Below are 25,333 nucleotides of genomic sequence, written 5' to 3'. Positions count from 1 at the left end.
TGGCATCACCGACTCGATGGACATGAGTTTTCATGAACTCCGGGAGTTTGTGATGGACAGGGAGGCCTGGCGTGCTGTGATTCATGGGGTCGCAACGAGTCCGACACAACTGAGTGACTGAACTGAACTGAACTGAATATGATAAGGGGAATATAGATATATTTATAATATGTTCAGATTGTGTTAAAATCTATATAAAATAATCACATATACTTTTTTAATTAGCATGGACGTGCTTTCTAATTTCTAGCTTATCACATATTCTATGTGCAAATTCTGACAATACAAATTTTCAAACTTTTGAACGTAATTTCTGCCCAAACATCTATGACTCTTACTATATTATGGCTCCTTTGAACTGCAACTTTAATTCAACTCATGCTCTGATATTTTAGCTATTTCAATAAATAATTATTTTAAAAGACCTAGTTCTACCATTAATCAGTTTATTCACCTTATTCATTCATAGCTTAACTAGTGTGGTAACTTTAGTGTATGTAATATAATCAGAGATACAGGTTTTAAAATGTCCTGAATCAGAACTTCTTTTTTTTTTTTGGCCAAGTCACATGGCATGCAGGATTTAGATCAGTATTTAAACCAGGGATAGAACCTGTGCCCCCTGCACTGGAAGTAGAGAGGTCTAATCCCTGGACAGCCAGGAGATTCCTTTTTTTTTTTTTTTAAATTGTTTTTAACTTATTTCTTCAAAAGAAAACTCAAATACCTCATTTCAAAATGAACAATGGCCAACAAAGACCCAGCACAGCCAAAATAAATAAATGAATAAATTTAAAAAATTTTTTTAAATGAACAATGGTACCTATTATAAGAAGGAAAATTAGAGTTTAGAACCAGTTCTTTTTTTTTTAAAACTTAATAATCCTAAGAAAGCAACAGGGGGGTTCTTTAACATAGGAGAAGATAGGAGCCCTACTAGAAGCAATACTGTGGCTTCAGAGTTCTTTAAACAATCCAAAAGAAAAGTTGCCATAACTTATCGAAATAAAAAGGTTTTGAGAGACTCCTCACTGCAAAGTAGTAATTTATATTCCTGTACCTCTGAGAATCAATAATGACAGGATTTGTAAGGACCTCTGCTGTACTACCAACAGGACAGCATGGAGCTGTGAGGCTGATTTTCCATCCTCAGACTCTGTAAGGCTCTCCTACTCCTGCGCTTCTTTCCCCTGGCCACTCACTCTTTGTTATTATTTGTGTTTCACTCCATACATAATAAGCTCTATTGAAGACAGGCACTGGGTATTATCCATCTCTGTACCTTACCTTGAATCACAGTATAGAGCTGATGTTCAATAACTGTAAAATGAAACCACAGATGGTAACCAGAATTTAAAGACTGATAACATCCACTCTCGGAGAAGGCAATGGCAAGCCACTCCAGTAAAAATATGGAAAATCCCATGGATGGAGGAGCCTGTAGGCTGCAGTCCAGGGGGTCGCTACGAGCCAGACATGACTAAGCGACTTCACTTTCACTTTCCACTTTCATGCATTGGAGAAGGAAATGGCAACCCACTCCAGTGTTCTTGCCTGGAGAATCCCAGGGACGGGGGAGCCTGATGGGCTGCCGTCTATGGGGTCACACAGAGTCGGACACGACTGAAGTGACTTAGCAGCAGTAGCAGCAGCAACATCCACTCCAATTCATACATCCACACTCTGAAACCAGCTGTAATAATAAAAATTAAAACTACACCAGGAACATGTGGTTCTACTTCAAACATCAGGGAATGTTAAAACTACAGGGCAGGACTAAGAATTTCAAACGGTCCAGTTACACAGAAACCCATGGTGCATGCTGTTCTAAAAACAGCAAGCATTCTTTTTAAACAGGAAAGGTTAAGTTCAAGCCTCAGATAATGAAAGACAGAAGAAAACTGTAAGGAATAAAGGAAACATTAAAGTGAAAAAAAATGACAAGATAATTTTATCTCTGGATTAAGACTTATTTTAATATACATAATGTATCGTACTTCATATAATTTATTAATGTCATTTTCTATAGGACACTGTAATTAATTCAGTGACATCAATATTGACCTCATACAGACAAAGGATGAAAGCTGGGTTTCCTTGTGTACCAAATACAAAACATGTGCTAAAGAGTTATCACACATAACAGTTATAAGAGATCAACTTTAAGGATGACTCAAGTTTACAGTAGTTGCTTCACATGGTTTTCCCTCAAGACATGGATGTCACCCAGTGTTACTGTGTTTGTGCAAATGCCATCTTTGGCCTGCCTGACTACCTCCTTTTGCCAGCCCCACTTTTGCCTGTTTTACTGCTGCCACTGCTAGATTTGCCAGATGATTTTGAAGAGAAGAGTCTTGTCATGAACTCAGAAACATCAGGCAATTCATGGTTGGAATTCAGCATATTCATTGACTGCTCCATCTCCTGTGGGAAGACAAAGCACATTGATATGAAAGGCACAGATTCTTCAAGTCATCTAGCAACTAACATTTCCATTAAGGAAGGAGGAGAGAAAGGTCAAAGGTACTGGTTCTGAGCAATGATGCAATGTCACACCCAACAGCATTTCAAAACCATGTTTCATGCTTCCCTTATATCACTCAGCATTCTGATCCTCAGTAAATGCTCAAAGTGTTGCCTTGGGTTTGATTCCATTTATTTTTTGTAAAGGGAATTTTCTCTGATAACAGACATAATGTGATTACATTCCTGTCACCTTATTTTGTTTTCTGATTAAAATACTTTAACAAGTATTTTTATTTATTTTTTTTGGGGGGGGTTTAATTAATTAATTTTTTATTGGAGGCAAATTATTTTACAATATTATATTGGTTGGTTTTGCCATACATTGACATGAATTTGCCCCGGGTTTACATAAGTTCCCCCTCCTTTAACAAGTATTTTTAAACTCATGCTTCTTCTAGATGCATTTAACTAGAATATCAATCTTTAACTATATATCAAGCTATCAGAAAAGTTTGAAGATAACTATAGTATTTCCAAGACTTGATTCCTAAGGGCCTTAGTAAATCTATGAACACTGTATGACTTGAGTGACCTCAGTTACAGCATCTAACGCAAGCAACACAAATGTTAAAATGTTACCATCACTGGCAGGACCTAAGGAAACAGTACTTTTATTCTGAGGTTTCTGTCCTACCCCTTACTGGGCCAACAATCTCTAAAGTACTGTCCTACTTTTGACAATATTAATGTCTGCTTCATTTGAATTTCATGTGACATTACAAAAGTGAACTCATAATTGTATTGGTTCGGACATGAAAAAAAAATAGGAAATACCCTATTATCTATCATTTAAAATTGAGTTTTTAATTCAATTATTAGCTAGGGCTTTCTCCCCAAAGGTAGAATTTATATATGAGTTTTCAAGGAGAAAATGCTTTAAATAAGGCCAGGAAAAGAAACACTATAAATATAAATCAGATATATTAACATCCCCTGCTGCTGCTGCTAAGTCACTTCAGTCGTGTCTGACTCTGTGTGACCCCATAGACGGCAGCCCACCATGCTCCCCCATCCCTGGGATTCTCCAGGCAAGAATACTGGAGTGGGTTGCCATTTCCTTCTCCAATGCATGAAAGTGAAAAGTGAAAGTAAAGTCGCTCAGTCGTGTCTGACCCTCAGCGACCCCATGGACTGCAGCCTTCCAGGCTCCTCCATCCATGGGATTTTCCAGGCAAGAGTACTGGAGTTGGTTGCCATTGCCTTCTCCAGTAACATCCCCTAGTAATCAAGAATTAAATGTATATGGTAACAGGTCTTGAACCTCTGAAAAATATATCCACTCTATTTTTGAATCTGTTCAATTCTGAAGCTCTTGAATGAACAACTTTTTATACTGTATACTTTGTAAAAAGCATTTTGCAAGAAATGAATTTTTAACCCAGTATGACTTCTAATGCTTCCTTCTATTGAAACCACAGAGCCTTAACAGATACAAGGATACAGGAGGTATGCTTTCTGACCAACACTGAGGCAAAGAAGCCAAAAACTTAGCAATAAAACATTTTGAAACATCATAAAGCACTCTTCTTTCATGACTTTTTTTTTGCCATTCCAGCATGGGATATATGCCTTTACAGAACTTAATCACCCAGTACCTCAGCAGACATTTTTATTTATGGATAGCTTATTTTTCCATTTAAAACACACACACAATCCTCTGATGGAAAGAAGAGTGCTTTATAAATCCGTTCAATTTCCTATATTTAACTGAGCTTGTTGACAACACAGGTGACATATAACCCATCTTTGTGTCCCCTGTATCCAAAACCTAAAAATTGACAATAAATATTTATTCAGTAATCAATAGGTATAAATACATCAGTATATTAAACACAACAGAAAAACTTGGAATTCAGGAGATGTATGTTGATGGTTTGGGGTGAAGAATAGATAATTTTTTTTTTTCAATTCTGAAGATTTTATACAGAAGCCACTATTTAAAAGAGACGAGATGGTGGCACTAAATTTGAAGCATCTTACTTGGCAACTCCTATTCCCCTCACCAAACAGTATGATCTTGTGGTAGAGTTTGAAAACCTCTATTCTATTTTTCTCCTGTGGTTTATCCAAATTTCTTTTGTGTGTCTGAACATATAAATTAAAGGTATATATACTCTGAAGAACTTTATAAAATAAAGGTAGATTATAAGAAGCTACCATTTAGTGAAATTCTTAGATTAGGTATACCAGAATCATTATGCATTTCAACTATTTAACAAGTGAGGCACAAAGAGGCAAGTATTAAATAGAATGTCTTAACTATATGAAGAGATCCAGGCTTTTATCAGACAGATCCAACTGAATTTATCTGGTCCAATGGAAACAGTTAAATACCAGAAACATATAATACTGTACCAATACAACCTGTAGATGAATTTGGCTTGGGAATTAGGTAAAGCTGGACAAATGCAAGCCATTCAGCCACAATGGATGACCAGGCATCAGAACATGGTTCAATCATCTTACCCGCCTCATGTCAGGATCACTTGTGTTGACCACTTTGGGCAGAAGCACAAATATCAATAATGGAAGAACCATCATCATAACCTGTGAAAGAAAAAAAATTCAGAAAATGTTTTTCCCACTTAACTGTAGAACAAAATCTGAACTTAACAACCAATGATGGGATAAAATATTGTAAATAGAATAAAACTAGCAATCACCACTTCAATTCTATTGAATGAGCCCTGCTGACAGCAGGGTGCACTGTTGTAACACAAGAGCTTTATCTATAAGTTTGTGTGGACTTTACACAGACACCTCGTTTCATATCTGTGCTGCCTATTATTTTGCAGAGTTCAGAGTTTTATTTAACACAAACAGTATGCAAACAGAACTATTTGTTCACTTTCTTCGATCTGCAGTCTGCCACTGAGATTGGTGATCGTGATGACCAGCTGAGCTTTTTCCAGACGACCTGCGGTTTTTGGAGAAAACAAAATATCCCCCTTCTAATGTACAATATACTACTAGGCAACTACTATAGCAGACAAGTTTTAAAAAATGACCTATGATCTTCTCGCATTGCATACATTCCCATGGAAATTTCAGAAATGAGAACACGGAAGATATTTCTCATTAGCTTTGGAGTCTCACTACTGATTTCGTCTATCCACTCTACCCTCCTGCTCCTTCAGGCCTAACTGCAGATTCCAGGTATTAATTTATTCCTCTCAAAGGATGTACAGCCTGAAACATCCCTACTTGTGATTTAAATAGCTATCATCAAGAAATATGATTAACACTTAGATAATTCTAAGGTAATAATTCAAGTTTCAAAAAACAGCAAAGAAAAAAGAAGTGAACTTTTTTCTGAAGAATCATGCTATTAGAATTTTATATTGGTGGATACCGTAATATCATTTCATGAAAATACCAAGTACTTAGATTACCACAGAATAACTTTTCTGTTCATTCCACATTCAAAAGAAAGAGAGAGAAAAAAAAATACGTGTCCCATCAAGAGGGCAATTTATTAAGTGATGGCCTAATGGCCATTAATAGCCTAATATGCAGGTAGTATGAAGGAGAGCTAACTCCAGGTGTGACTTACCACACATGTGACTTATCACATGACTTATTACATGTATGACTTATCATATGACTGTGTGTGTGCTTAGTTGCTCAGTCAGGTCTGACTCTTTGCAACCCCACGGAGACTTACCACATACTCATTCTATGTGAATTTTAAACATAACTATTTATCTAATTTCTGCTGTACATTTCTATGTCAAATCTACCATGCCATTCTTGATACTATTTTTTTCATTATGAAGTCCCAAAGCTATTAGTTTCTTGAAATTCAAAAACTAGTCACAATAATCCTTTCATCCAACAATTTGACCCCAGCTTTCTTATCACAGGGTTAGGATTTTTCAATTGCCTGTAAGCAAATTAGAGATTAATAAAGATACTTTATTGTAGCCTGATACATACCATTGGGTTCATCAGAAAGTCTGTCCAGCCCCAAGACTCCCTTTTAATAAAGTAAGAAGGTGGGCCTGAAGATTTCATTTGGAGAGGATAGGGCAGTCTGACCACTTCTGATGTTTTGATGTAATTCACGTATCTCGCTCTGATAAAGCAACATGAAAAAAGCATCAGTAATCCTATTATAAGCATTACTAGTTAAAAGAACTGCTTATAATGTATTAGCAATGCCTTATAATTACCTTTAGCTTTTTCCAGAATGCTTTGGGATTTAAATTTTTGATCTTGAAAATCTGATCAAAGTAGCTTCATCTATGTGTCTTATTACTTAGCAAAATATAGAGAAGAAACTAGATTTGGAATCAAGAGACCTAGTTTCTAGTTATAGATCTGTTATTACCTAGGCTTGCAAGTCTTAAGTTCTTAACTTTTCTGGTTATACCAAAAGTTTTCCTGGAATTCTTCCAGCTCTAAAGCTCTTTGATTCTATTTAATAATAAACTTATTTTCCTATAAATATATAAAAATTTTGGAATTTTTTGATTGAGATATGCATTATGGGGTATACCTAATTGCAAAGGGTATCTTGCAAGAAAACCTTATGGTTCAAGAAAGTCCTGCAACAGTGCCACAGGTGGTAACATTACATTTTTACCAGACATGCTATGAATTTTAATCACCCATGTCCACATATTTCAGTATACTTTTTAAAAATTGCTTCCCCCATTTCCTCTTATCGTTTCCTTTTGGAGCTTCTATTAGACAAGTGTTAGACCATTTTATTCTTTTATGGCGGGGGCCAGGGGGCAGGGGAACCTGTGCTGGGTCTTCATTGCTGAGAAGGCTTCTCATTATAGTGGCTTCTCTTGTTGCGGAGCACCGGAGATGAAGGGCTTCATTAACTGCGGCTGCTGGGCTCTAGAGCACAGGTTCAATAATTGTGGCGCAGAAGCTGAGTCGTTCCATGGCATGTGGGATTTTCTTGGATGAGGGATCAAACCCATGTCTCCTGCACTGGCAGGCGGATTCTTTACCACCGAGCCAGCAGGGTGGCCCCTTTTTCATTCTTTACTCCACATCTTGTTAAACTCTCACATCCAGAGTCCTTTCCTTCATCTGTATTGATTTCTGGCTAATTTTTCTGATCTTTCCTCCAACTTCTCAAACTTCTGTTCAGTTGCTCAGCATATCCATTGAGTTTTACATTCCAAAGCATACACTGATTGTAAAAGTTCATTTTTTTTAATATGGTCTATTTGGTATTATCTACTGGAAAAGACTCTGATGCTGGGAAAGGTTGGGGGCGGGAGGAGAAGGGGACGACGGAGAATGAGATGGCTGGATGGCATCACCGACTCTGTGGACATGAGTTTGAGTGTTCTCCGGGAGTTGGTGATGGACAGGGAGGTCTGGCGTGCTGTGATTCATGGGGTCGCGGAGAGTCGGACACGACTGAGCGACTGAACTGAACTGAACTGATGGTCTATTTTGGTATTATGGCAATAAGTATTTTTGTTTAAAGCATTTTAAATATACTTTAAACCATTTTATATAGTCTATATCCAATAGTTATACTATCTGGAGTTCTCAGGGCTTCCCTGGTGGCTCAGTGTGAAGATTCCACCTGCCAATACAGGAGACATGAGTACCATCCCTGACTTGGGAAGATCTCACATGCCATATAGCAACTAAGCCCAAGTGCCACAACTACTGAACTTGTGCTCTAGAGCCCAGGAGGCGCAATTAACGAAGCCCTTGAGCCCTAGGGCTGGTTCTCCACAACAGGAGAATCCATTGCAGTGAGAAGCCCTCACACCACAGCTAGAGAGCAGCCCGTTTGCTGCAACTAGAGAAAAGCCTACACAACAAAGACACAGCACAGCAAAAAGTAAATAAACAATAAAATTAGAGTTATCAGAGGTCTGATTCATCTGCTAATTCCATGGACATTGTTTTCTCGGGTATTTTTTATAAGTTAAGTAGACTTTACTTATGTGTGGGTGTGGACAGAGAGTATCTGCCTCCCGAGAGGTTATGCACTCGTCTCTGCCAGAGTCCAGGATTATGACCAGGGATCATCTTATTAATTTTTCAGACTGGAATTTTTTGGATCATGCAGGAAGTAATAAGTGCATACCCCAAATTTCAATGAGGGTATGACTATCAATTTTCAGATTAGATTTTTCCCTCCAAAAGCCAGGGCCAGGTTGGGAATCTGATCTCTTGGATTTCAGGCCAAGGGTCGAGGAGGGAATCAAGTCTCTAGTCTGACTCTGATTCCCAGCATGCCTAAAACTTGCCTTCCATCTACACACTGCTAATAAAATCTAAGTCTTTCGGTGAGAGAATAACAAATCCCCAAGCTGGGAAAGCAGTTTATTCTCTGGAGAGTTCCCTTACTTTGGGGGGAGTTATACATTTAAAAGGAAATTTTTATCATGTTTTATCCAGCATTTCTAAAATTTTTCATTCGGCCAAAATGTCAGAAATGGAAGTCACATTTATTTGAAACTGATTTATCATGCATACTTACAAAACATTGGTCAAGAATATTAGTATCTTATATAAGTCCTTCTTTGTTTTCTACTCTGTCACCAACCCCCCAATTATTAAAATGATAAGGGCCTTTTTTTAAAGCTATGCTTCAAGTATCCAATCATCAGGAATAAATCTGCAAATATGAATCCCATTGCTGCAACCAGTCCTTAAAAGTTAAAGCAGGTAGTAGTACTCTTTATTCAAGGTGAAAAAGTGAATAAAACTTTGTATTTTAGGGAAATATTTCTAACTGCTTAGACTACTTTATTCAAAAGGGGAAAAGATACATCCAACTGAATGCAGAGTTTCAGAGAATAGCAAGGAGAGATAAGAAAGTCTCCTTAAGAGAACAATGCAAGGAAATACAGAAAAACAATACAATAGGAAAGACCCTTCAAGAAAACTGGAGATACCTAAGGGAATATTTCATGAAAAGATGGGCACAATAAAGCAAAGAAACGGCAAGGACCTAAAAGAAGCAGAAGATATTAAGAAGAGGCGGCAAGAATACACAGAACTATACAAAAAAGGTCTTACATGACCCAGATAACCATGACAGTGTGGTCACGCATCTAGAGCCAGACATCCTGGAGTGCAGAATCAAGTGGGTCTTAGGAAGCATCGCTACAAACAAAGCTAGTGGAGGTGATAGAATTCCAGTTGAGCTATTTCAAATCCTAAAAGATGATGCTGTGAAAGTGCTGCACTCAATATGCCAGCAAATTTGGAAAACTCAGTGGTGGCCACAGGACTGGAAAAGGTCAGTTTTCACTCCAATCCTGAAGAAAGGCAATGCCAAAGAATGTTCAAACTACCGCACAACTGCATTCATTTCACACGCTAGTAAGGCTCAAAACCTCCAAGCTAGGCTTCAACAGCACCTGAACCGAGAACTTCCGATGTACAACCTCGATTTAGAAAAGGCAGAGGAACCAGAGATCAAACTGCCAACATCTGTTCGATCATAGAAAAAGCAAGAAAGTTCCAGAAAAACATATACTTCTGCATCACTGACTACACAAAAGCCTGAGTGGATCACAACAAACTGTGGAAACTTCTCAAACAGATGGGAATACCACATCACCTTACCTGCCTCCTGAGAAAACTGTATGCAGGTCAAGAAGCAACAGTTAGAACTGGACGTGGAACAATGGACTGGTTCAAAATTGGGAAAAGAACACGTCAAGGCTGCATATTGTCACCCTACTTACTGAACTTATATGCAGAGTATATCATGTAAAATGCTGGGCTAGATGAAGCACAAGCAGGAATCAAGATTGTCGGGAGAAATATCAACAACCTCAGATATGCAGATGATACCACTCTAATGGAGCCTCTTGGTGAGGTGAAAGAGGAGAGTGAAAAAGCTGGCTTAAAACTCAACATTCAAAAAACTAAGATAATGGCATCTGGTCCCATCAGTTAATGGCAAACAGATGGAGCAAAAATGGAAACAGTGGCAGATTTTATTTTCTTGGGCTCCAAAATCACTGAGGATGGTGACTATAGCCACAAAATGAAAAGATGCTTGCGCTTCAGAAAAAAAGCTATGACAAATCTACACAGCGTATTAAAAAGCAGAGACATCACTTTGCCAACAAAGGTTTATATAGTCAAAGCTATGGTTTTTCCAGTAGTCATAAATGGATGTGAGAACTGGACCATAAGGAAGGCTGAGTTCCTAAGAATTGATGCTTTCGATCTGTGCTGCTGGAGAAGACTCCTTGGACAGCAAGGAGATCAAATCAGTCCATCCCAAAGGAAATCAACCCTGAATATTCACTGGAAGGACTGGTGCTGAAGCTGAAGCTCCAATACTTTGGCCATATGATATGAAAAGCTGACTCATTAGAAAAGACCCTGATGCTCAGAAAAACTGAAGGCAAGAGGAGAAGGAAGCGACAGAGGATGAGAAGGTTGGATGGCATTACTGACTCAATGGACATCAATTTGAGCAAACTCCAGGAGATAGTGAAGGACAGGGAAATATGGCATGCCACAGTCCATGGGATTGCAAATAGACGTGACTTAGCAACTGAACAACAGCTTTATTCAAAGTAAAAAGAATAAATAAAGAATAAATAAAAATAAATTACAGTTTTTAATCAACAAACACCCCATAATAAACAACTCTCATTCCCTCCAGTATTCAGTTTTTTGTTTCTTTGGCCTGGCCACTCAGCTTGTAGTATCTTAATTTTCCAACGAGGTATTGAACCCAGGTTCACTGCAACGAAAGTGCTGAGTCCCAGCTACTGAACCCCAGGGAACTTCCAATATTTTCAGTATTTTTTAAAGACTCTCAAACTTATATAAAGTGCATAAAGTGGTAAATCTACAAAACCCCCTCCATGTCCACACTTGCAATTCTAAAATATATAAAAAGTCATGACACGTTCTTTACAGTTTAGATATTAACATACTAGAGTTTCACATATAAATATATATTTTTTAAATTTTATGCTTCTATAAAAACATGAGGAAGTCAATAGCTAATGAGGTTCAATTACTTTGAAATATCCATTTATTACACTAAAAATATTTATAAACATAATTGCAGGATACTACTTTAACTCAAGTTTTACCCTTGCTCTGAGTAGCCAATAGCAAGTAATATTAGAATCTGGACAAAGTAGAATATTCTAAGACAACAATTTAACTTCAAAAATATAGGAGAAAGTAATTTGTTTCTAAAGAATGTATTTTTCACAGAATCACAGTATTGGTTTCATAATAATACCAAGAATTTAAATTACACAGAATAACTGTGCGCACTACACATGCTAAAAGAGGAAAAAGAAAACTCTACCTGTCCATTATCAGGAGCTGTCATCAATGATATAACGGATATATGATATAAAGCTCAACACATGACTATTTTAATTACAGCATATTTACATATTATACTTTAAAAATGTTCAATAATCAAAAACAAAGTAAAGGAAGAAGGAAAGCATTTTAGGAGTAAACGCTAACTCAAATATAAATATTATGGTACAAATCAAACATCTCTCTTATATCAACTCAATCTGAGGTCTCCACAAATCAACCTAAATATGCTAGGCATGTGAAGAAAAGGTCAGTAATAAAATAGCAGTTCCTCTAACCTCCAAATTATTTTTGCCTTTGCATGACCTCTTTTTTATTACTGCATGCACGCTTAGTTGCTCAGTTGTGTCCAACTCTTTGCAACCCTGTGGACTGTAACCCATTCGGCTCCTCTGTCCATGGGATTTTCCAGGGTACGAACACTGGAGTGGGGGGGTCGCCATTTCCTCTCCAGGGGATCTTCCCAACCCCAAGATTGAACCTGAGACTCCTGAATCTCCTGCATTGGCAGGTAGATTCTTTACCACTGAGCTACCTGGAAAGATTTATTACAGCAGCATGACGTAATTTTGTGATAGCTCAAACAAAGAAGAGATATTACCATTTTAAATTGTGTGGTACTTGTCAATTTAGTTCAGTTCAGTTCAGTTCAGTCTCTCAGTCGTGTCTGACTCTCCGCGACCCCATGAATCACAGCACGCCAGGCCTCCCTGTCCATCACCAACTCCCGGAGTTCACTCGAACTCATGTCCGCAGAGTAGGTGATGCCATCCAGCCATCTCATTCTCTGTCGTCTCCTTCTCCTCCCGCCCCCAGCCTTTCCCAGCATCAGAGTCTTTTCAAGTGAGTCAACTCATCGCATGAGGTGGCCAAAGGATTGCAGTTTCAGCTTTAGCATCAGTCCTTCCAATGAACACCCAGGATTGATCTCCTTTAGAATGGACTGGATGGATCTCCTTGCAGTCCAAGGGACTCTCAAGAGTCTTCTCCAGCACCACAGTTCAAAAGCATCAATTCTTCGGCGATCAGCTTTCTTCACAGTCCAACTCTCACATCCATACATGACCACGGGAAAAACCATAGCCTTGACTAGACGGACCTTTGTTGGCAAAGTAATGTCTCTGCTTTTTAATATACTATCAAGGTTGGTCATAACTTTCCTTCCAAGGAGCAAGCGTCTTTTAATTTCATGGCTGCAATCAGCATCTGCAGTGATTTTGGAGCCCAGAAAAATAAAGTCTAACACTGTTTCCACTGTTTCCCCATCTATTTCCCTTGAAGTGATGGGACCAGATGCCATGATCTTTGTTTTCTGAATGTTGAGCTTCAAGCCAACCTTTTCACTCTCCTCTTTCACTTGTCAATTACAGCTCAGTAAAGCAAACAAGCAAAAAAGAAAACTGCTTCCTATACCTCCTGGTCAGATTACACCAAAGAGAGCACTATTGGCACGAGACTTATAACAAATAAATCAACTGGGCTTGTAACAGCAGAAGGCTAAATCTGAACACCGTGGACATCTTCACAACTGATTCTAACTTGAAAGCGGCCTATGGTATTTCAGAATTAGAGCCTGAATTAGTCCAAAATTTTCACTCAACTTCAAAGCATGTGTTCATCTATTTAGAAATTCTAAAAAACTTTTTCCTGTCTTCCAGCCTCTAATACTGTACTTTTTGTCATTATCATCCTCATTTTGAAATAAACTCCATGAAATTATCAAAATATCCCAATAAAAAACAAATGATAAATATTTTCAACTTAGAAAAGTTAAATTATTTCCAACTTTAATAATCGCATTTCAATTAAAACTTTCACGGTGCTTTTGCTCCTATAGTAAGTAATCTTACCTCTTCTCTATATAGTCATATCAGGAGTTTTAAAATAAATATTAAGTCAGAGCAGGATAAAGTTCAACTGTACAATATTATCAATGTTCAAATTAGAAGAATATAAGGATGCTTTAAATGGTTTAAGGAATACCTGCAGTTTAAACAAGAAACCTTTCAACCTTAACTATAAACTCCGAAAGGAATATATAATGAGGTATTCAGGAGCCTAGCCTCTGGTAAAAATTAAATCAGCTGTCCTTACCTCATTTTGCCTTTTGAAGTGATATCCACTCGGACAGGATCAAACCTGTAAGCTGGAGAAATAACTTCCACTACATAAGATCCAGAAGGTATATCATGAACCACAAAACTCCCATCCGTCCTGGAAAAATGAAATTATCATTATTTAGTCACTTATGATCAACAGTTTATTGCTTTGTTTTAAATCATCAGTTAACTCCCAAACCAAAATGACACAGTCTTTAGCAAAACAAAACAAACCCAAACTGGCAAGAGTTGTTCCACATTTCAGCCTCCATAATTACCCTGCATGGGTAATGAAAATGCCCCAGACCATTCCACAGAGAATCCTGACACAGAAAGCACTTCTAGTCCTTCTGCAGGATACAGATGAGAGGTGACAGGCGTACAGGTCCAACTCTAAAAGTCATGTCTTCATTCAAGGGAATGAATACGTTCCGTTCCGTCGCTCAGTCGTGTCCGACTCTTTGCGACCCCGTGGACTGTAGCCTACCAGGCTTCTCCGTCCATAGGATTCTCCAGGCAAGAATACTGGAGTGGGTTACCATTTCCTTCTCCAGGGGATCTTCCCGACCCAGGGATAGAACCCGGGTCTCCTGCATTGGAGGCAGACGCTTTAACCTCTGAGCCACCAGGGAAGCCCATGAATACGTTATTCCTACAATATTTGGGTTCCAATTTTGCCAAACCCCTCCAACAATTTCTTAATTAAAAATGGCTTTTTTCCCCTAGTTTTAATTTGTATTTTGTTTTTTTTTTTAAAAAAGGTAACTAAATACTGCTTGTTCCACTTGCTACAAATAGTTCCTATCTATTTCGGTTACTTCTTTTTGGCTATGTATAAGTTTAAAATGTTTATGGGAGTTAAAACCATATCCACTTTTGCTTTACTGATTTCTTCTAAACCTTCTAGACTAAGAAAACTACCCCATCCAGAACTAGTCATTTCAGGTTCACAGACCAAAATTAATTTGTTTTGCTAATGAGAAACTGCCATTCTGATGGGGAAAAAAGTTTATGATTCAGGAGAACAAAGATTCTAAAATGACTGACTTTATCAAAGAATTGCGTCTCATAATAATGTTAAAATAATGTTCCTTAAACATTATTAAGGCTCTTTCACAGTTAAAGGAATGATTCTGTCACATCCACCATGTTTACTAAAAAGTAAGAGGAAAAAATTCCCTAATATTTCAAAGTACACACTAAATTGAAACAGAGTTGAAATATAAATATCAAGTTAACTTATTTTTGGGCTGTATGTCTTCTATTTTCCCTCAGATCATTCTCCACCCTTCTCTCCCAACAGCAGGAAAGGAAGAAAACGAGCCTAGTATACTTTCCTCCCAGCTCTTTCCATGCTAGGCCCCCTAACTGGCTTTGGCGAGGCACCCAGCTCCTCTTTAGGTCGTTCTTTCCTCTTTTCTAGATTCCAATAACCTTTATTTCCTAGCCTCCATTCAGGCTTAGAGGTGACAATAGCCTTGAAGTTGTAAACTTTGGAGTACTGCTTAATCTGATTGTTTCCTAACACCATGGATACCCTGGTTAATCCTTTCATTAAACTTTCCTTGAATTATTCTGTTTCTTGATGGGACCCTAACTGAATGAATTTCAAAACTTTTTTCTAGGTCCAGAAAATAAGAGAATTCAATTAATTCCTGTGCAACACAAATAATAGCAGAACTAATGCCGGGAGTTGGTGATGGACAGGGAGGCCTGGCGTGCTGTGATTCATGGGGTCGCAAAGAGTAAGACACGACTGAGCGACTGAACTGAACTGAACTGAATGGCATAAACAAAAAGCAAATATATTTTTCATCCTAGGGTAAAAACTTAAAACTTGGTTTTTAAAATGTACTCTGCAATACACAGACCTGCTGGACTCTGATTTGGAGGAAGAACAAGCACATTAAAAGTATTTCTGAAGTAAGTGGGGAAACATAAAAATGGACTGGGTACTAAAAGACATTATTATTTATTTTGTGAAATCAATAACGGTACTGTGGGGTTTTTTAAGCCCTTATCTTTCAGAGATACATAACAGTGCTTTTACAAGTGAAATTATATTATGTTTAAGATCACATTAAAATATTCCAGAAAGAAAGTAAAGAAGGGCAGATAGAAGATATGAAATCAAACAGTAAACTGTGATGTGTTCCTGATATTGTTTATTTTAGCATATGTCTGAAGTTTTCCATAATAAACAGTTCAAAAAATTTATAGTATGTAATCTTACATAAAGCATAGCACATAATTTCAAAAAACTGAAAACTATCTAAATACCCCCAAAACAGAGGACAAGATAAATTAAGTTCACATACACAGTGATGAGAGCAAGAAGTGGCATGGGTAGTCTTCAGCTGAAACTCCCCTAATCTTCATTTGGTAAAGTCTCAAGTCACCTCCAACAAGCATAAACACAGTCAAAACTGCATGCTAGTTATGTATAACAGGTACAGGACAAATTACCTATCCCTCTTCCAAAATGGTTGTCACAATAAGCCCCTCATATTAATTCTCAACCTTTCTACATATAAATGAAAGAACACGAAATGGCACCAGAAGCTGCTCACAAAATATTAAATGAAAAAAATCAAGTTACAAAGCACTGTATATTGCATATTAGTATTATTTAAAATGTCATAAAATTCCAAAAAGATACAATAAAATGTTAAGGCTTGCTATCTCTATTCTGTTTATATTTTCTTCAATAAACAAATCACAAATTATTTTCAATAAAAATAATGCTTATTTTAAAAACTGTATATGGCAGAAGAGAGATCAAATGGTTAATCATGGCTAATTTTCTAAAGTTTAATGAGTTTTATTATTAAAAGATCATTTATTAGGGTAAAACTTCAAGAATGGCCTAATGCCAGAGTTTTAATGATAAACAGCACTTTAAAAATGATTGCAAGCTTCTCTTCATTATTAATTAAACTGAGTTTGAAATCCTCATTCAAAGGCACCCGGAGACTCTGAATATTTACAGAACAGTTTTAGAATTAAATTGTCTTGTTTCCAGATACCACTTGTTAGTATACAAACCCACCAGAGGAACACTTCCTTTACCAAATACTTTCAGTTAAAACTTTCACTTTCCAAGCAGCAATTGAAAGATTTAAAACATCATATTACATTTATGCCTGCTGCTGCTGCTGCTAAGTCACTTCAGTCGTGTCCGACTCTGTGTGACCCCATAGACGGAAGCCCACCAGGCTCCCCTGTCCCTGGGATTCCCCAGGCAAGAACACTGGAGTGGGTTGCCATTTCCTTCTCCAATGTGTGAAAGTGGAAAGTGAAAAGTGAAAGTGAAGTCGCTTAGTCGTGTCCGACCCTCAGCGACCCCACGGACTGCAGCCTACCAGGCTCTTCCATCCATGGGATTTTCTAGACAAGAGTACTGGAGTGGCTTGCCATTGCCTTCTCCACATTTATGCCTAGACATCTGAAAAGCAGGCTACAGTGCTAATAAATTCAACGTCTTTTAAATATAGGCTCAAATCCTATTTCTGCTCATTGCCAGACAGGACAGAAGAGCATAAACACTGTAGAGTCTTACATAAATGACAACAGTGATGTTGCAAATCCCTCGATAACTTCAAGTGTAAAAAAGAACAACAATCCCACTTCCAGGCAAAAAAGGTGCTTTGATTAGGGACTTCAGGGCCCATTAATTTTAGAAGTAGCAACATTAGCCTCCAGTCTGTGTCATCACTAGAAGCCCTGTGGGCTTTGACAATTCCCACTTGCTTAGCATCATTCTACACGACATGAAGCTACCGAAAGACTGAAATGAAGTGCGAAAAGAGGCCAAATTCCAGGGAAAGCAGATGAGCTGCAAAGGAAAGAATTCATCAAAAGACAAATAAAGGGTCCACCTGTCCCCAGGGCCCAGAAGTGTGTCCCCATCCAGGGCTAAAAGGGAGTTGAAGAGAACTGACTCCACTGCTCTCGGCCCTGGGACGAGCACCTGCTATCCTCATTTCTGCGCTACACGATCGGGAAGGGGAAAACGTCAGCCTGCCTGACAAGGTACCCCCGGCACAGACCGCTGGCGGCGCTCGCCCTTTCACCCTCGGACAGCGACGTCGTCAGGTTTTGACACTTAGCGCCCCCAGGGGGAATTCCCTTCCAGCTTCCATCCCAATTGCTTTCGCGCTGCCCTCAGGATGCTCACTTCAGAAAGCCGACGTGCTCTTCTCCGTCTACCAGCACTCGGGCCGCCGAGATCCAGTCCTGGGGTTTCACTCCAGGAACAACCGCACGCCCCTCAATTTTGAAGCGATCTCCAATGCCGACCCCACTCCCTCCTGACCCCTCGGTGGTAGACCCAGACACCTCCGAGCTCCGGGCATCGCTTGATAGTAGCAGCAGGAGGACGGAAAGGAAGGCCCACAGAGTGGCCGCCATGACAGCAGCTCTCGGCGGTCAGGCCGGTAGCCCCGGAAACCCTCCCCGTCTCTCGCTGCCGCCGCAGCCGCGCGCTGATGTCGTCATCTCTGCGCGCGGGTTCGGGCGCCCACTGTGGGCTCAAACCCTGCGCAGGACTGTCGGCCAATCCACTGGCGAGATGCGAGTGTTGCCGCGGCTTCCGCGCGCTAGAGAATGGAGGGCGCTGTGAGGTGCGCCACTTAAGGCGGCTGCCCACAAAGCCAAAGTGAAGTGTGAGTTGCTGTGGTCTCCACTGAGAGGGACAAGGATCATAGGTGTGTGTTGCCTGTTAAGTCGCTTCGGTCGTGTCCGACTCTTTGCGACCCTATGGGCTGTAGCCCGCCAAGCTCCTCTGTCCATGGAATTCTCCAGGGAAGAATGGGAGTGGGTTGCCATGCCCTCTTTCAGGGGATCTTCCCAACCCAGGGATCGAACCCTCATCTCTCATGCCTCCTGCATTGGAAGGCGGTTTTGTTGTTTTTTTTTTTTAATCACTAGCGCTACCTGAAAAGTAAAAAAAAAAAAAAAAAAATTAAGACTGAGAGGGATGAGAATCTTAGGTAGTGTCTGCAAATAAGGCTCTGATTGTGAAGAAAGCTGATCGCCGAAGAACTGATGCTTTTGAACTGTGGTGCTGGAGAAGACTCTTGAGAGTCCCTTGGACTGCAAGGAGATCCAACCAGTCCATTCTAAAGGAGATCAATCCTGGGTGTTCATTGGAAGGACTGATGCTAAAGCTGAAACTCCAATACTTCGGCCACCTCATGCGACGAGTTGACTCACTGGAAAAGAGTCTGATGCTCGGAGGGACTGGGGGTGGGAGGAGACGGGGACGACAGAATGAGATGGCTGGATGGCATCACCGACTCGATGGACATGAGTTTGAGTGAACTTCGGGAGTTGGTGATGGACAGGGAGGCCTGGCGTGCTGTGATTCATGGGGTCGCAAAGAGTCGGACATGACTGAGCAACTGAACTGAACTGAAGTCTAGAACAGAGCGTTTAAAAAGCCTTTGGAGATTCCGCCAGATGTGCAAGATGAAAAGGCTCCCGTTTGTGAAAAAGTTGGCTTAAAGCTCAACATTTGGAAAACTAAGATCATGGCATCTGATGCTGGGAAAGATTGAAAGCAGGAGGAGAAGGGGACGACAGAGGATGAGATGGTTGAATGGAATCACCAACTGGATGGACAAGAGTTTGAGTAAGCTCTAGGAGTTGGTGATGGACAGGAATGCCTGAAGCCACAGTCCATTCCTCCCACTCATTTGTTATCATGGTAAAGTATTCAAAACTTGATGAATTGTGTAATGTAAATAAATGCAGATAAATTCCCTTAAACTCTTTTTCTTTTCACCAGATGTAACCCTTAGTTAACAGTATGTATTTTTCCAGCTGTTTTTCTCTGCAGAGATGTCCGACTCTTTGCGACCCCATGAACCGCAGCAAGCCAGGCCTCCCTGTCCATCAACTCCCGGAGTTCACCCAAACCCATGTCCATCGAGTTGATGATGCCATCCAACCATCTCACCCTCTGTCGTAACCTTCTCCTCCTGCCTTCAATCTTCCCCAGCATCAGGGTCTTTTCAAATGAGTTACCTCTTTGCATCAGGTGGCCAGAGTATTGGGTTTCAGCTTCAACATTAGTCCTTCCAATGAACACCCAGGATTGATCTCCTTTAGAATGGACTGGTTGGATCTCCTTGCAGTCCAAGGGACTCTCAAGAGTCTTCTCCAACACCACAGTTCAAAAGCATCAATTCTTCGGCGATCAGCTTTCTTCACAGTCCAACTCTCACACCCATACATGACCACTGGAAAAACCATAGCCTTGACTAGACCGACCTTTGTTGGCAAAGTAATGTCTCTGCTTTTTAGTATGCTGTCTAGGTTGGTCATAACTTTCTGCAGATTTTTGGAGCCCCCCAAAATTAAAGTCTCTCACTGTTTCCATTGTTTCCCCATCTATTTGCCATGAAGTGATGGGGCCGAATGCCATGATCTTAGTTTTCTGAATGTTGAGTTTTAAGCCAACTTTTTCACTCTACTCTTTCACTTTCATCAAGAGGCTCTTTAGTTCTTTTCCCCTCTCTGCCATAAGGGTGGTGTCATCTGTGTATCTGAGGTTTTTGATGTTTCTCCTTGCAATCTTGATTCCAGCTTGTGCTTCATCCAGCCCAGCATTTCTCATGATGTACTCTGCATGTAAGCTAAATAAGCAGGGTGACAATATACAACGTCGATGTACTCTTTTCCCAATTTGGAACCAGTCTGTTCCATGTCCAGTTCTAACTGTTGCTTCTTGACCTGCACACAGATTTCTCAGGAGGCAGGTCAGGTGGTCTCGTATTCCCATCTCTTGAAGAATTTCCCACAGTTTGTTGTGATCCACACAGTCAAAGGCTTTGGTATAGTCAATAAAGCAGGAATAGATGTTTTTCTGGAACACTCGTGCTTTTTTGATGATCCAATGGATGTTGGCAATTTGATCTCTGGTTCCTCTGCCTTTTCTAAATCCCGCTTGAACATTTGGAAGTTCACGGTTCAGATACTGTTGAAGTCTGGTTTGGAGAATTTTGAGCAATACTTTGCTAGTGTGTGAGAAGAGTGCAATTGTGCGGTAGTTTGGCATTGCCTTTCTTTGGGATTGGAACGAAAACACCTTTTCCAGTCCTGTGGCCACTGCTGAGTTTTCCAAATTTGCTGGCATATAGAGTGCAGCACTTTAACAGCATCACTTTTTAGGATTTGAAATAGCTCAACTGGAATTCCATCACCTCCACTAGCTTTGTTCATAGTGATGCTTCCTAAGGCCCACTTGACTTCACATTCCAAGATGTCTGGCTCTAGGTGAGTGATAACACCATCGTCATTATCTGGGTCAAGAAGATCTTTTTTGTATAGTTCTGTGTATTCTTGCCACCTCTTCTTAATATCTTCTGCTTCTGTTAGGTCCATAAAACTCTGTCCTTTATTGTGCCCATCTTTGCATGAAATGTTCCCTTGGTATCTCTAATTTTCTTGAAGAGATCGCTAGTCTTTCCCATTCTATTGTTGTCCTCTATTTCTTTGCCCTGATCACTGAGGAAGGCTTTCTTATCTCTCCTTGCTATTCTTTGAAGCTCTGCATTCAAATGGGTGTATCTTTCCTTTTCTCCTTTGCCTTTCGCTTCTCTTCTTTTCTCAGCTATTTGTAAGGCCTCCTCAGACAGCCATTTTGCTTTTTTGCATTTCTTTTTCTTGGGGATGGTCTTGATCACTGCCTCCTGTACAATGTCATGAACCTTCATCCATAGTTTTTCAGGCATTCTGTGTATCAGATATAATTCCTTAAATCTGTTTCTCACTTCCACTGTATAATTTTATTTAGGCCATACCTGAATGGTGTAGCTGCTTTCCTTACTTTCTTCAATTTAAGTCTGAAGTTGGCAATAAGGAGTTAATGATCTGAGCTACAGCCAGCTCCTGGTCTTGTTTTTGCTGACTGTATAGAGCTTCTCCATCTTTGGCTACAAATAATATAATCAATCTGATTTCAGTATTGACCATCTGGTGATGTCCATGTGTAGAGTCTTCTCTTGTGTTGTTGGAAAAGTGTGTTTACTATGACCAGTTCATTCTCTTGGCGAAACTCTGTTAGCTTTTGACCTGCCTCATTTTGTACTCCAAGGCCAAATTTGCCTATTACTCCAGGTATCTCTTGACTTTCTACTTTTGCATTCCAGTCCCCTGTAACGAAAAGGACATCTTTTTTGGATGTTAGTTCTAGAAGGTCTTGTAGGTCTTCATAGAAATGTTCAACTTCAGCTTCTTCAGCATTACTGGTCAGGATATAGACTCAGATTACTGTAATATTGAATGGTTTGCATTGGAAACAAATAGAGATCATTCTGTCATTTTTGAGATTGCATCCAAGTACTGCATTTCAGACTCTTTTTTTGACTATGATGACTACTCCATTTCTTCTATGGAATTCTTGCCCACAGTAGTAGATATAATGGTCATCTGAGTTAAATTCACCCATTCCAGTCCATTTTAGTTCACTGATTTCTAAAATGTCTATGTTCACACTTGCTGTCTCCTGTTTGACCACTTCCAATTTGCCTTGATTCATGGACCTAACATTCCAGGTCCCTATGCAATATTGCTCTTTACAGCATCAGACTTTACTTCCATCACCAGTCATGTCCACAACTGGGTGTTGTTTTTGCTCTGGCTCTGTCTCTTCATTCTTTCTGCAGTTATTTCTTCACTGATCTCCAGTAGCATATTGGGCACCTACTGACCTGGGGAGTTCATCTTTCAGTGTCCTATCTTTTTGCCTTTTATACTGTTCATGGGGTTCTCAAGGCAAGAATATTGAAGTGGTTTGCCATTCCCTTCTCCAATGGACCACATTTTGTCAGAACTCTTCACCATGACCGGTTCGTCTTGGATGGCCCTACATGGCATGGCTCATAGTTTCATTGAGCTAGACAAGGCTGTGGTCCATGTAATAAGATTGGTTAGTTTCTGTGATTGTGGTTTTCATTCTGTCTGCCTTCTGATGGAGAAGGATGAGAGGCTTATGGAAGCTTCGTGATGGGAGAGACTGTCTGAGGGGGAAACTGGGTCTTGTTCTAATGGGCACGGCCACGTTCAGTAAATCTTTAATCCATTTTTCTGTTTATGGGCAGGGTTGTGTTCCCTCCCTGTTGTTTGACCTGAGACCAAACTATGGTGGAGAGAAGGATGATATTGGCGACCTCCTTCGAAAGGTCCCAGGCATGCATTGCAGGATTCAGTGCCCCCAACCCTGTAGCAGGCCACCACTGACCCATGCCTCCACCGAAGACTCCTGGACACTCACGGGTAAATTTGGGTCAGTCTTTTGTGGGATCACTCCTTTCTCCAGGGTCCTGGTGTGCACAAGGTTTTGTTTGCACCCTCCAAGAGTCTGTTTCCCCAGTCCTGTGTAAGTTCTGGCAGCTCTATGGTGGGGTTTAATGGTGACCCCATTAAACCTCCAAGAGGGCTTATGCCATACCCAGGTCTACTGCACCCAGAGCTCCTGCCCCTGCAGCAGTCCACTGCTGACTCTTACCTCCAAAGGAGACACTCAAACACAGTTCTTGTTCAGTCTCTGTGGGATCTCTGGGTCCGGGTGCACACAAGGTTTGTTTGAGCCCTCCAAGCATCTCTAGTGGACACAAGGGTTTCTGTTGGCCTTAGACATTGCCAATCTTAAAGCTGGCCTCCCAGAGAAGAGCAGAAAGAACTGGAAAAAAAAAAAAAAAGAGATACAAGTGTCAAGGGCTCTGGACCCCTTGGTGGAGAGTAGTGACACAACCTACAGGGACCACCCCATACTCTATTCTGAGTGTCAGAAACTGCAGCTTAGGAGTACTTTCCCTGAGTCTTCTGAAGACGGTCATTTCTACACATTTAAACTTTTGAAGAAGCAGAGATGTTTTAAAAAGATCATGTGCTCCAACACTCCCCACAAACACCAACCATCAAAATTATGCTAAATTATAAAGTTAAATTTCACTTTTCTCAAATGGTACAGAAATTCGGAAATTTACAAATACACTGAAATAAAAAGAGCTTCATTACAAATTTTTCCTGTTTTCTTTCACACATTTTTGGTGACCCTGCCTTGCTGATGCCTTAGGCACATGTTCAGTTTGATTACTATGTAATCAGTATTGGTCTTAATACTCCAGGTAGAAGCTGGAAAGTTTACTTTTTATGTGGAGCAAAGGGCAGTAGAGGACCAGTGGCACACTGTAACTGAGCTCTCTGTATCCTCATTTCTGCCTTTCTCTTTCTGTCCCTACCTTATTGTCACTCTAATACCAAACTATCCAATGATTTGACCCTTCAATTGCCTGGTTTATACCTCTCCAGAGGCATTAGAAGAATTGATTTTGAACTGTCCTGCTGAAGAAGACTCTTCAGAATCCCTTGGACTGCAAGGAGATCAAACTCATCAATCCTAAAGGAAATCAACCCTAAACATTCATTGGAAGGACTAATCCTGACGCTACAATACTTGCCCTGATGCGAAGAGCCAACTCACTGGAAAAGACCCTGATGCTGGGAAAGATTGAGAGCAGGAGAAGGGGGTGACAGAAGATTAGATGGTTGAATGACATCACTGCCTCAGTGGACATGAGTTTGAGCAAACTCTGGGAGATAGGGAAGGACAGGGAAGCATGGCCTGCTGCAGTCCACGGGGTTGCAGAAATTCGGACACCCTTAAAAGACTGAAGAACATACAAGAGGCATTAGATAGAGAGAAGCCTAAGTAATGCTTTCAGATGGTGTGAAATTCTGTTATCTCTGATGTTTTTCAGGTAAACCACAGGAATTGCATGGATATTCAACTCCAAATTATACAAGTTATTCCACAACATAGCATATAAAATAAACTATAATTATGAAATATTTTAAAAATATTTTGTACTAGACTAGCTCTGTTTGCCCAGTCAGATCCACTTTCTACCCTTCACTCCACTTTGTGCCTGGAAGGATTGCAAAAACTTGATTGCTTTGCCCTGTGAGTGCTTCCAGTTGGATTCAGCCAGTAGGAAGTATGAGTAGGACATCCTTTTCAGTTTTCTTCAATGTCCATACTTCCAAGAAAGTTTAACAAAGGGATAATTGACAGTCACCACTTCACATCTTCCATCTGTTTTCTCAAAGATCCTGACCCATGTGAATTTCAAGCTGCTGCTGCCGCTGCTGCCGCTACTGCTAAATCGCTTCAGTTGTGTCCGACTCTGTGCGACCCCACAGACGTTAGCCCAACAGGCTCCCCCGTCCCTGAGATTTTCCAGGCAAGAACACAGGAATGGGTTGCCATTTCCTTCTCCAATGCATGAAAGTGAAAAGTGAAAGTGAAGTCGCTCAGTCGTTTCTGACTCTTAGCGACCCCATGGACTGCAGCCTACCAGGCTCCTCCGTCCATGGGATTTTCCAGGCAAGAGTACTGGAGTGGG

General features: G+C 40.1%; 1 protein-coding gene across 1 annotated transcript; it reads right to left on the bottom strand.

Moving 5' to 3' along the window:
- Positions 1-1,949: 1,949 nt before the first annotated feature.
- On the bottom strand, positions 1,950-18,390 carry EMC7 (ER membrane protein complex subunit 7). The gene is made up of 5 exons (XM_055435470.2): positions 18,100-18,390; positions 13,918-14,037; positions 6,463-6,601; positions 4,993-5,073; positions 1,950-2,424 (listed from the first exon to the last, which is right to left on the bottom strand). The coding sequence occupies exons 1-5, from the start codon at positions 18,330-18,332 to the stop codon at positions 2,272-2,274; spliced, it is 726 nt and encodes a 241-aa protein (XP_055291445.1). The 5' UTR covers positions 18,333-18,390; the 3' UTR covers positions 1,950-2,271.
- Between the last annotated feature and the right edge of the window lie 6,943 nt (positions 18,391-25,333).

Source organism: Moschus berezovskii, chromosome 9 (genome assembly GCF_049115385.1).
Source record: "Moschus berezovskii isolate FMDL1 chromosome 9, NW_MosBer_1.0, whole genome shotgun sequence".
Classification (NCBI taxonomy): domain Eukaryota; kingdom Metazoa; phylum Chordata; class Mammalia; order Artiodactyla; family Moschidae; genus Moschus; species Moschus berezovskii.
The sequence above is the reverse complement of the archived record's forward strand: the minus strand, read 5'-3'. Positions and strand labels throughout refer to the sequence as shown.

What these genes read in the sequence shown, in the direction of transcription:
- EMC7 (XM_055435470.2), bottom strand. Translation starts at nt 18,332, where the DNA reads ATGGCGGCCACTCTGTGGGCCTTCCTTTCCGTCCTCCTGCTGCTACTA. An exon ending in GAGCACGTCGGCTTTCTGAA is followed by an intron (nt 14,038 to 18,099) that starts GTGAGCATCCTG and finishes TCATTTTTCCAG; the next exon opens with GACGGATGGGAGTTTTGTGG. An exon ending in ACTTCAAAAGGCAAAATGAG is followed by an intron (nt 6,602 to 13,917) that starts GTAAGGACAGCT and finishes TTGCTTTATCAG; the next exon opens with AGCGAGATACGTGAATTACA.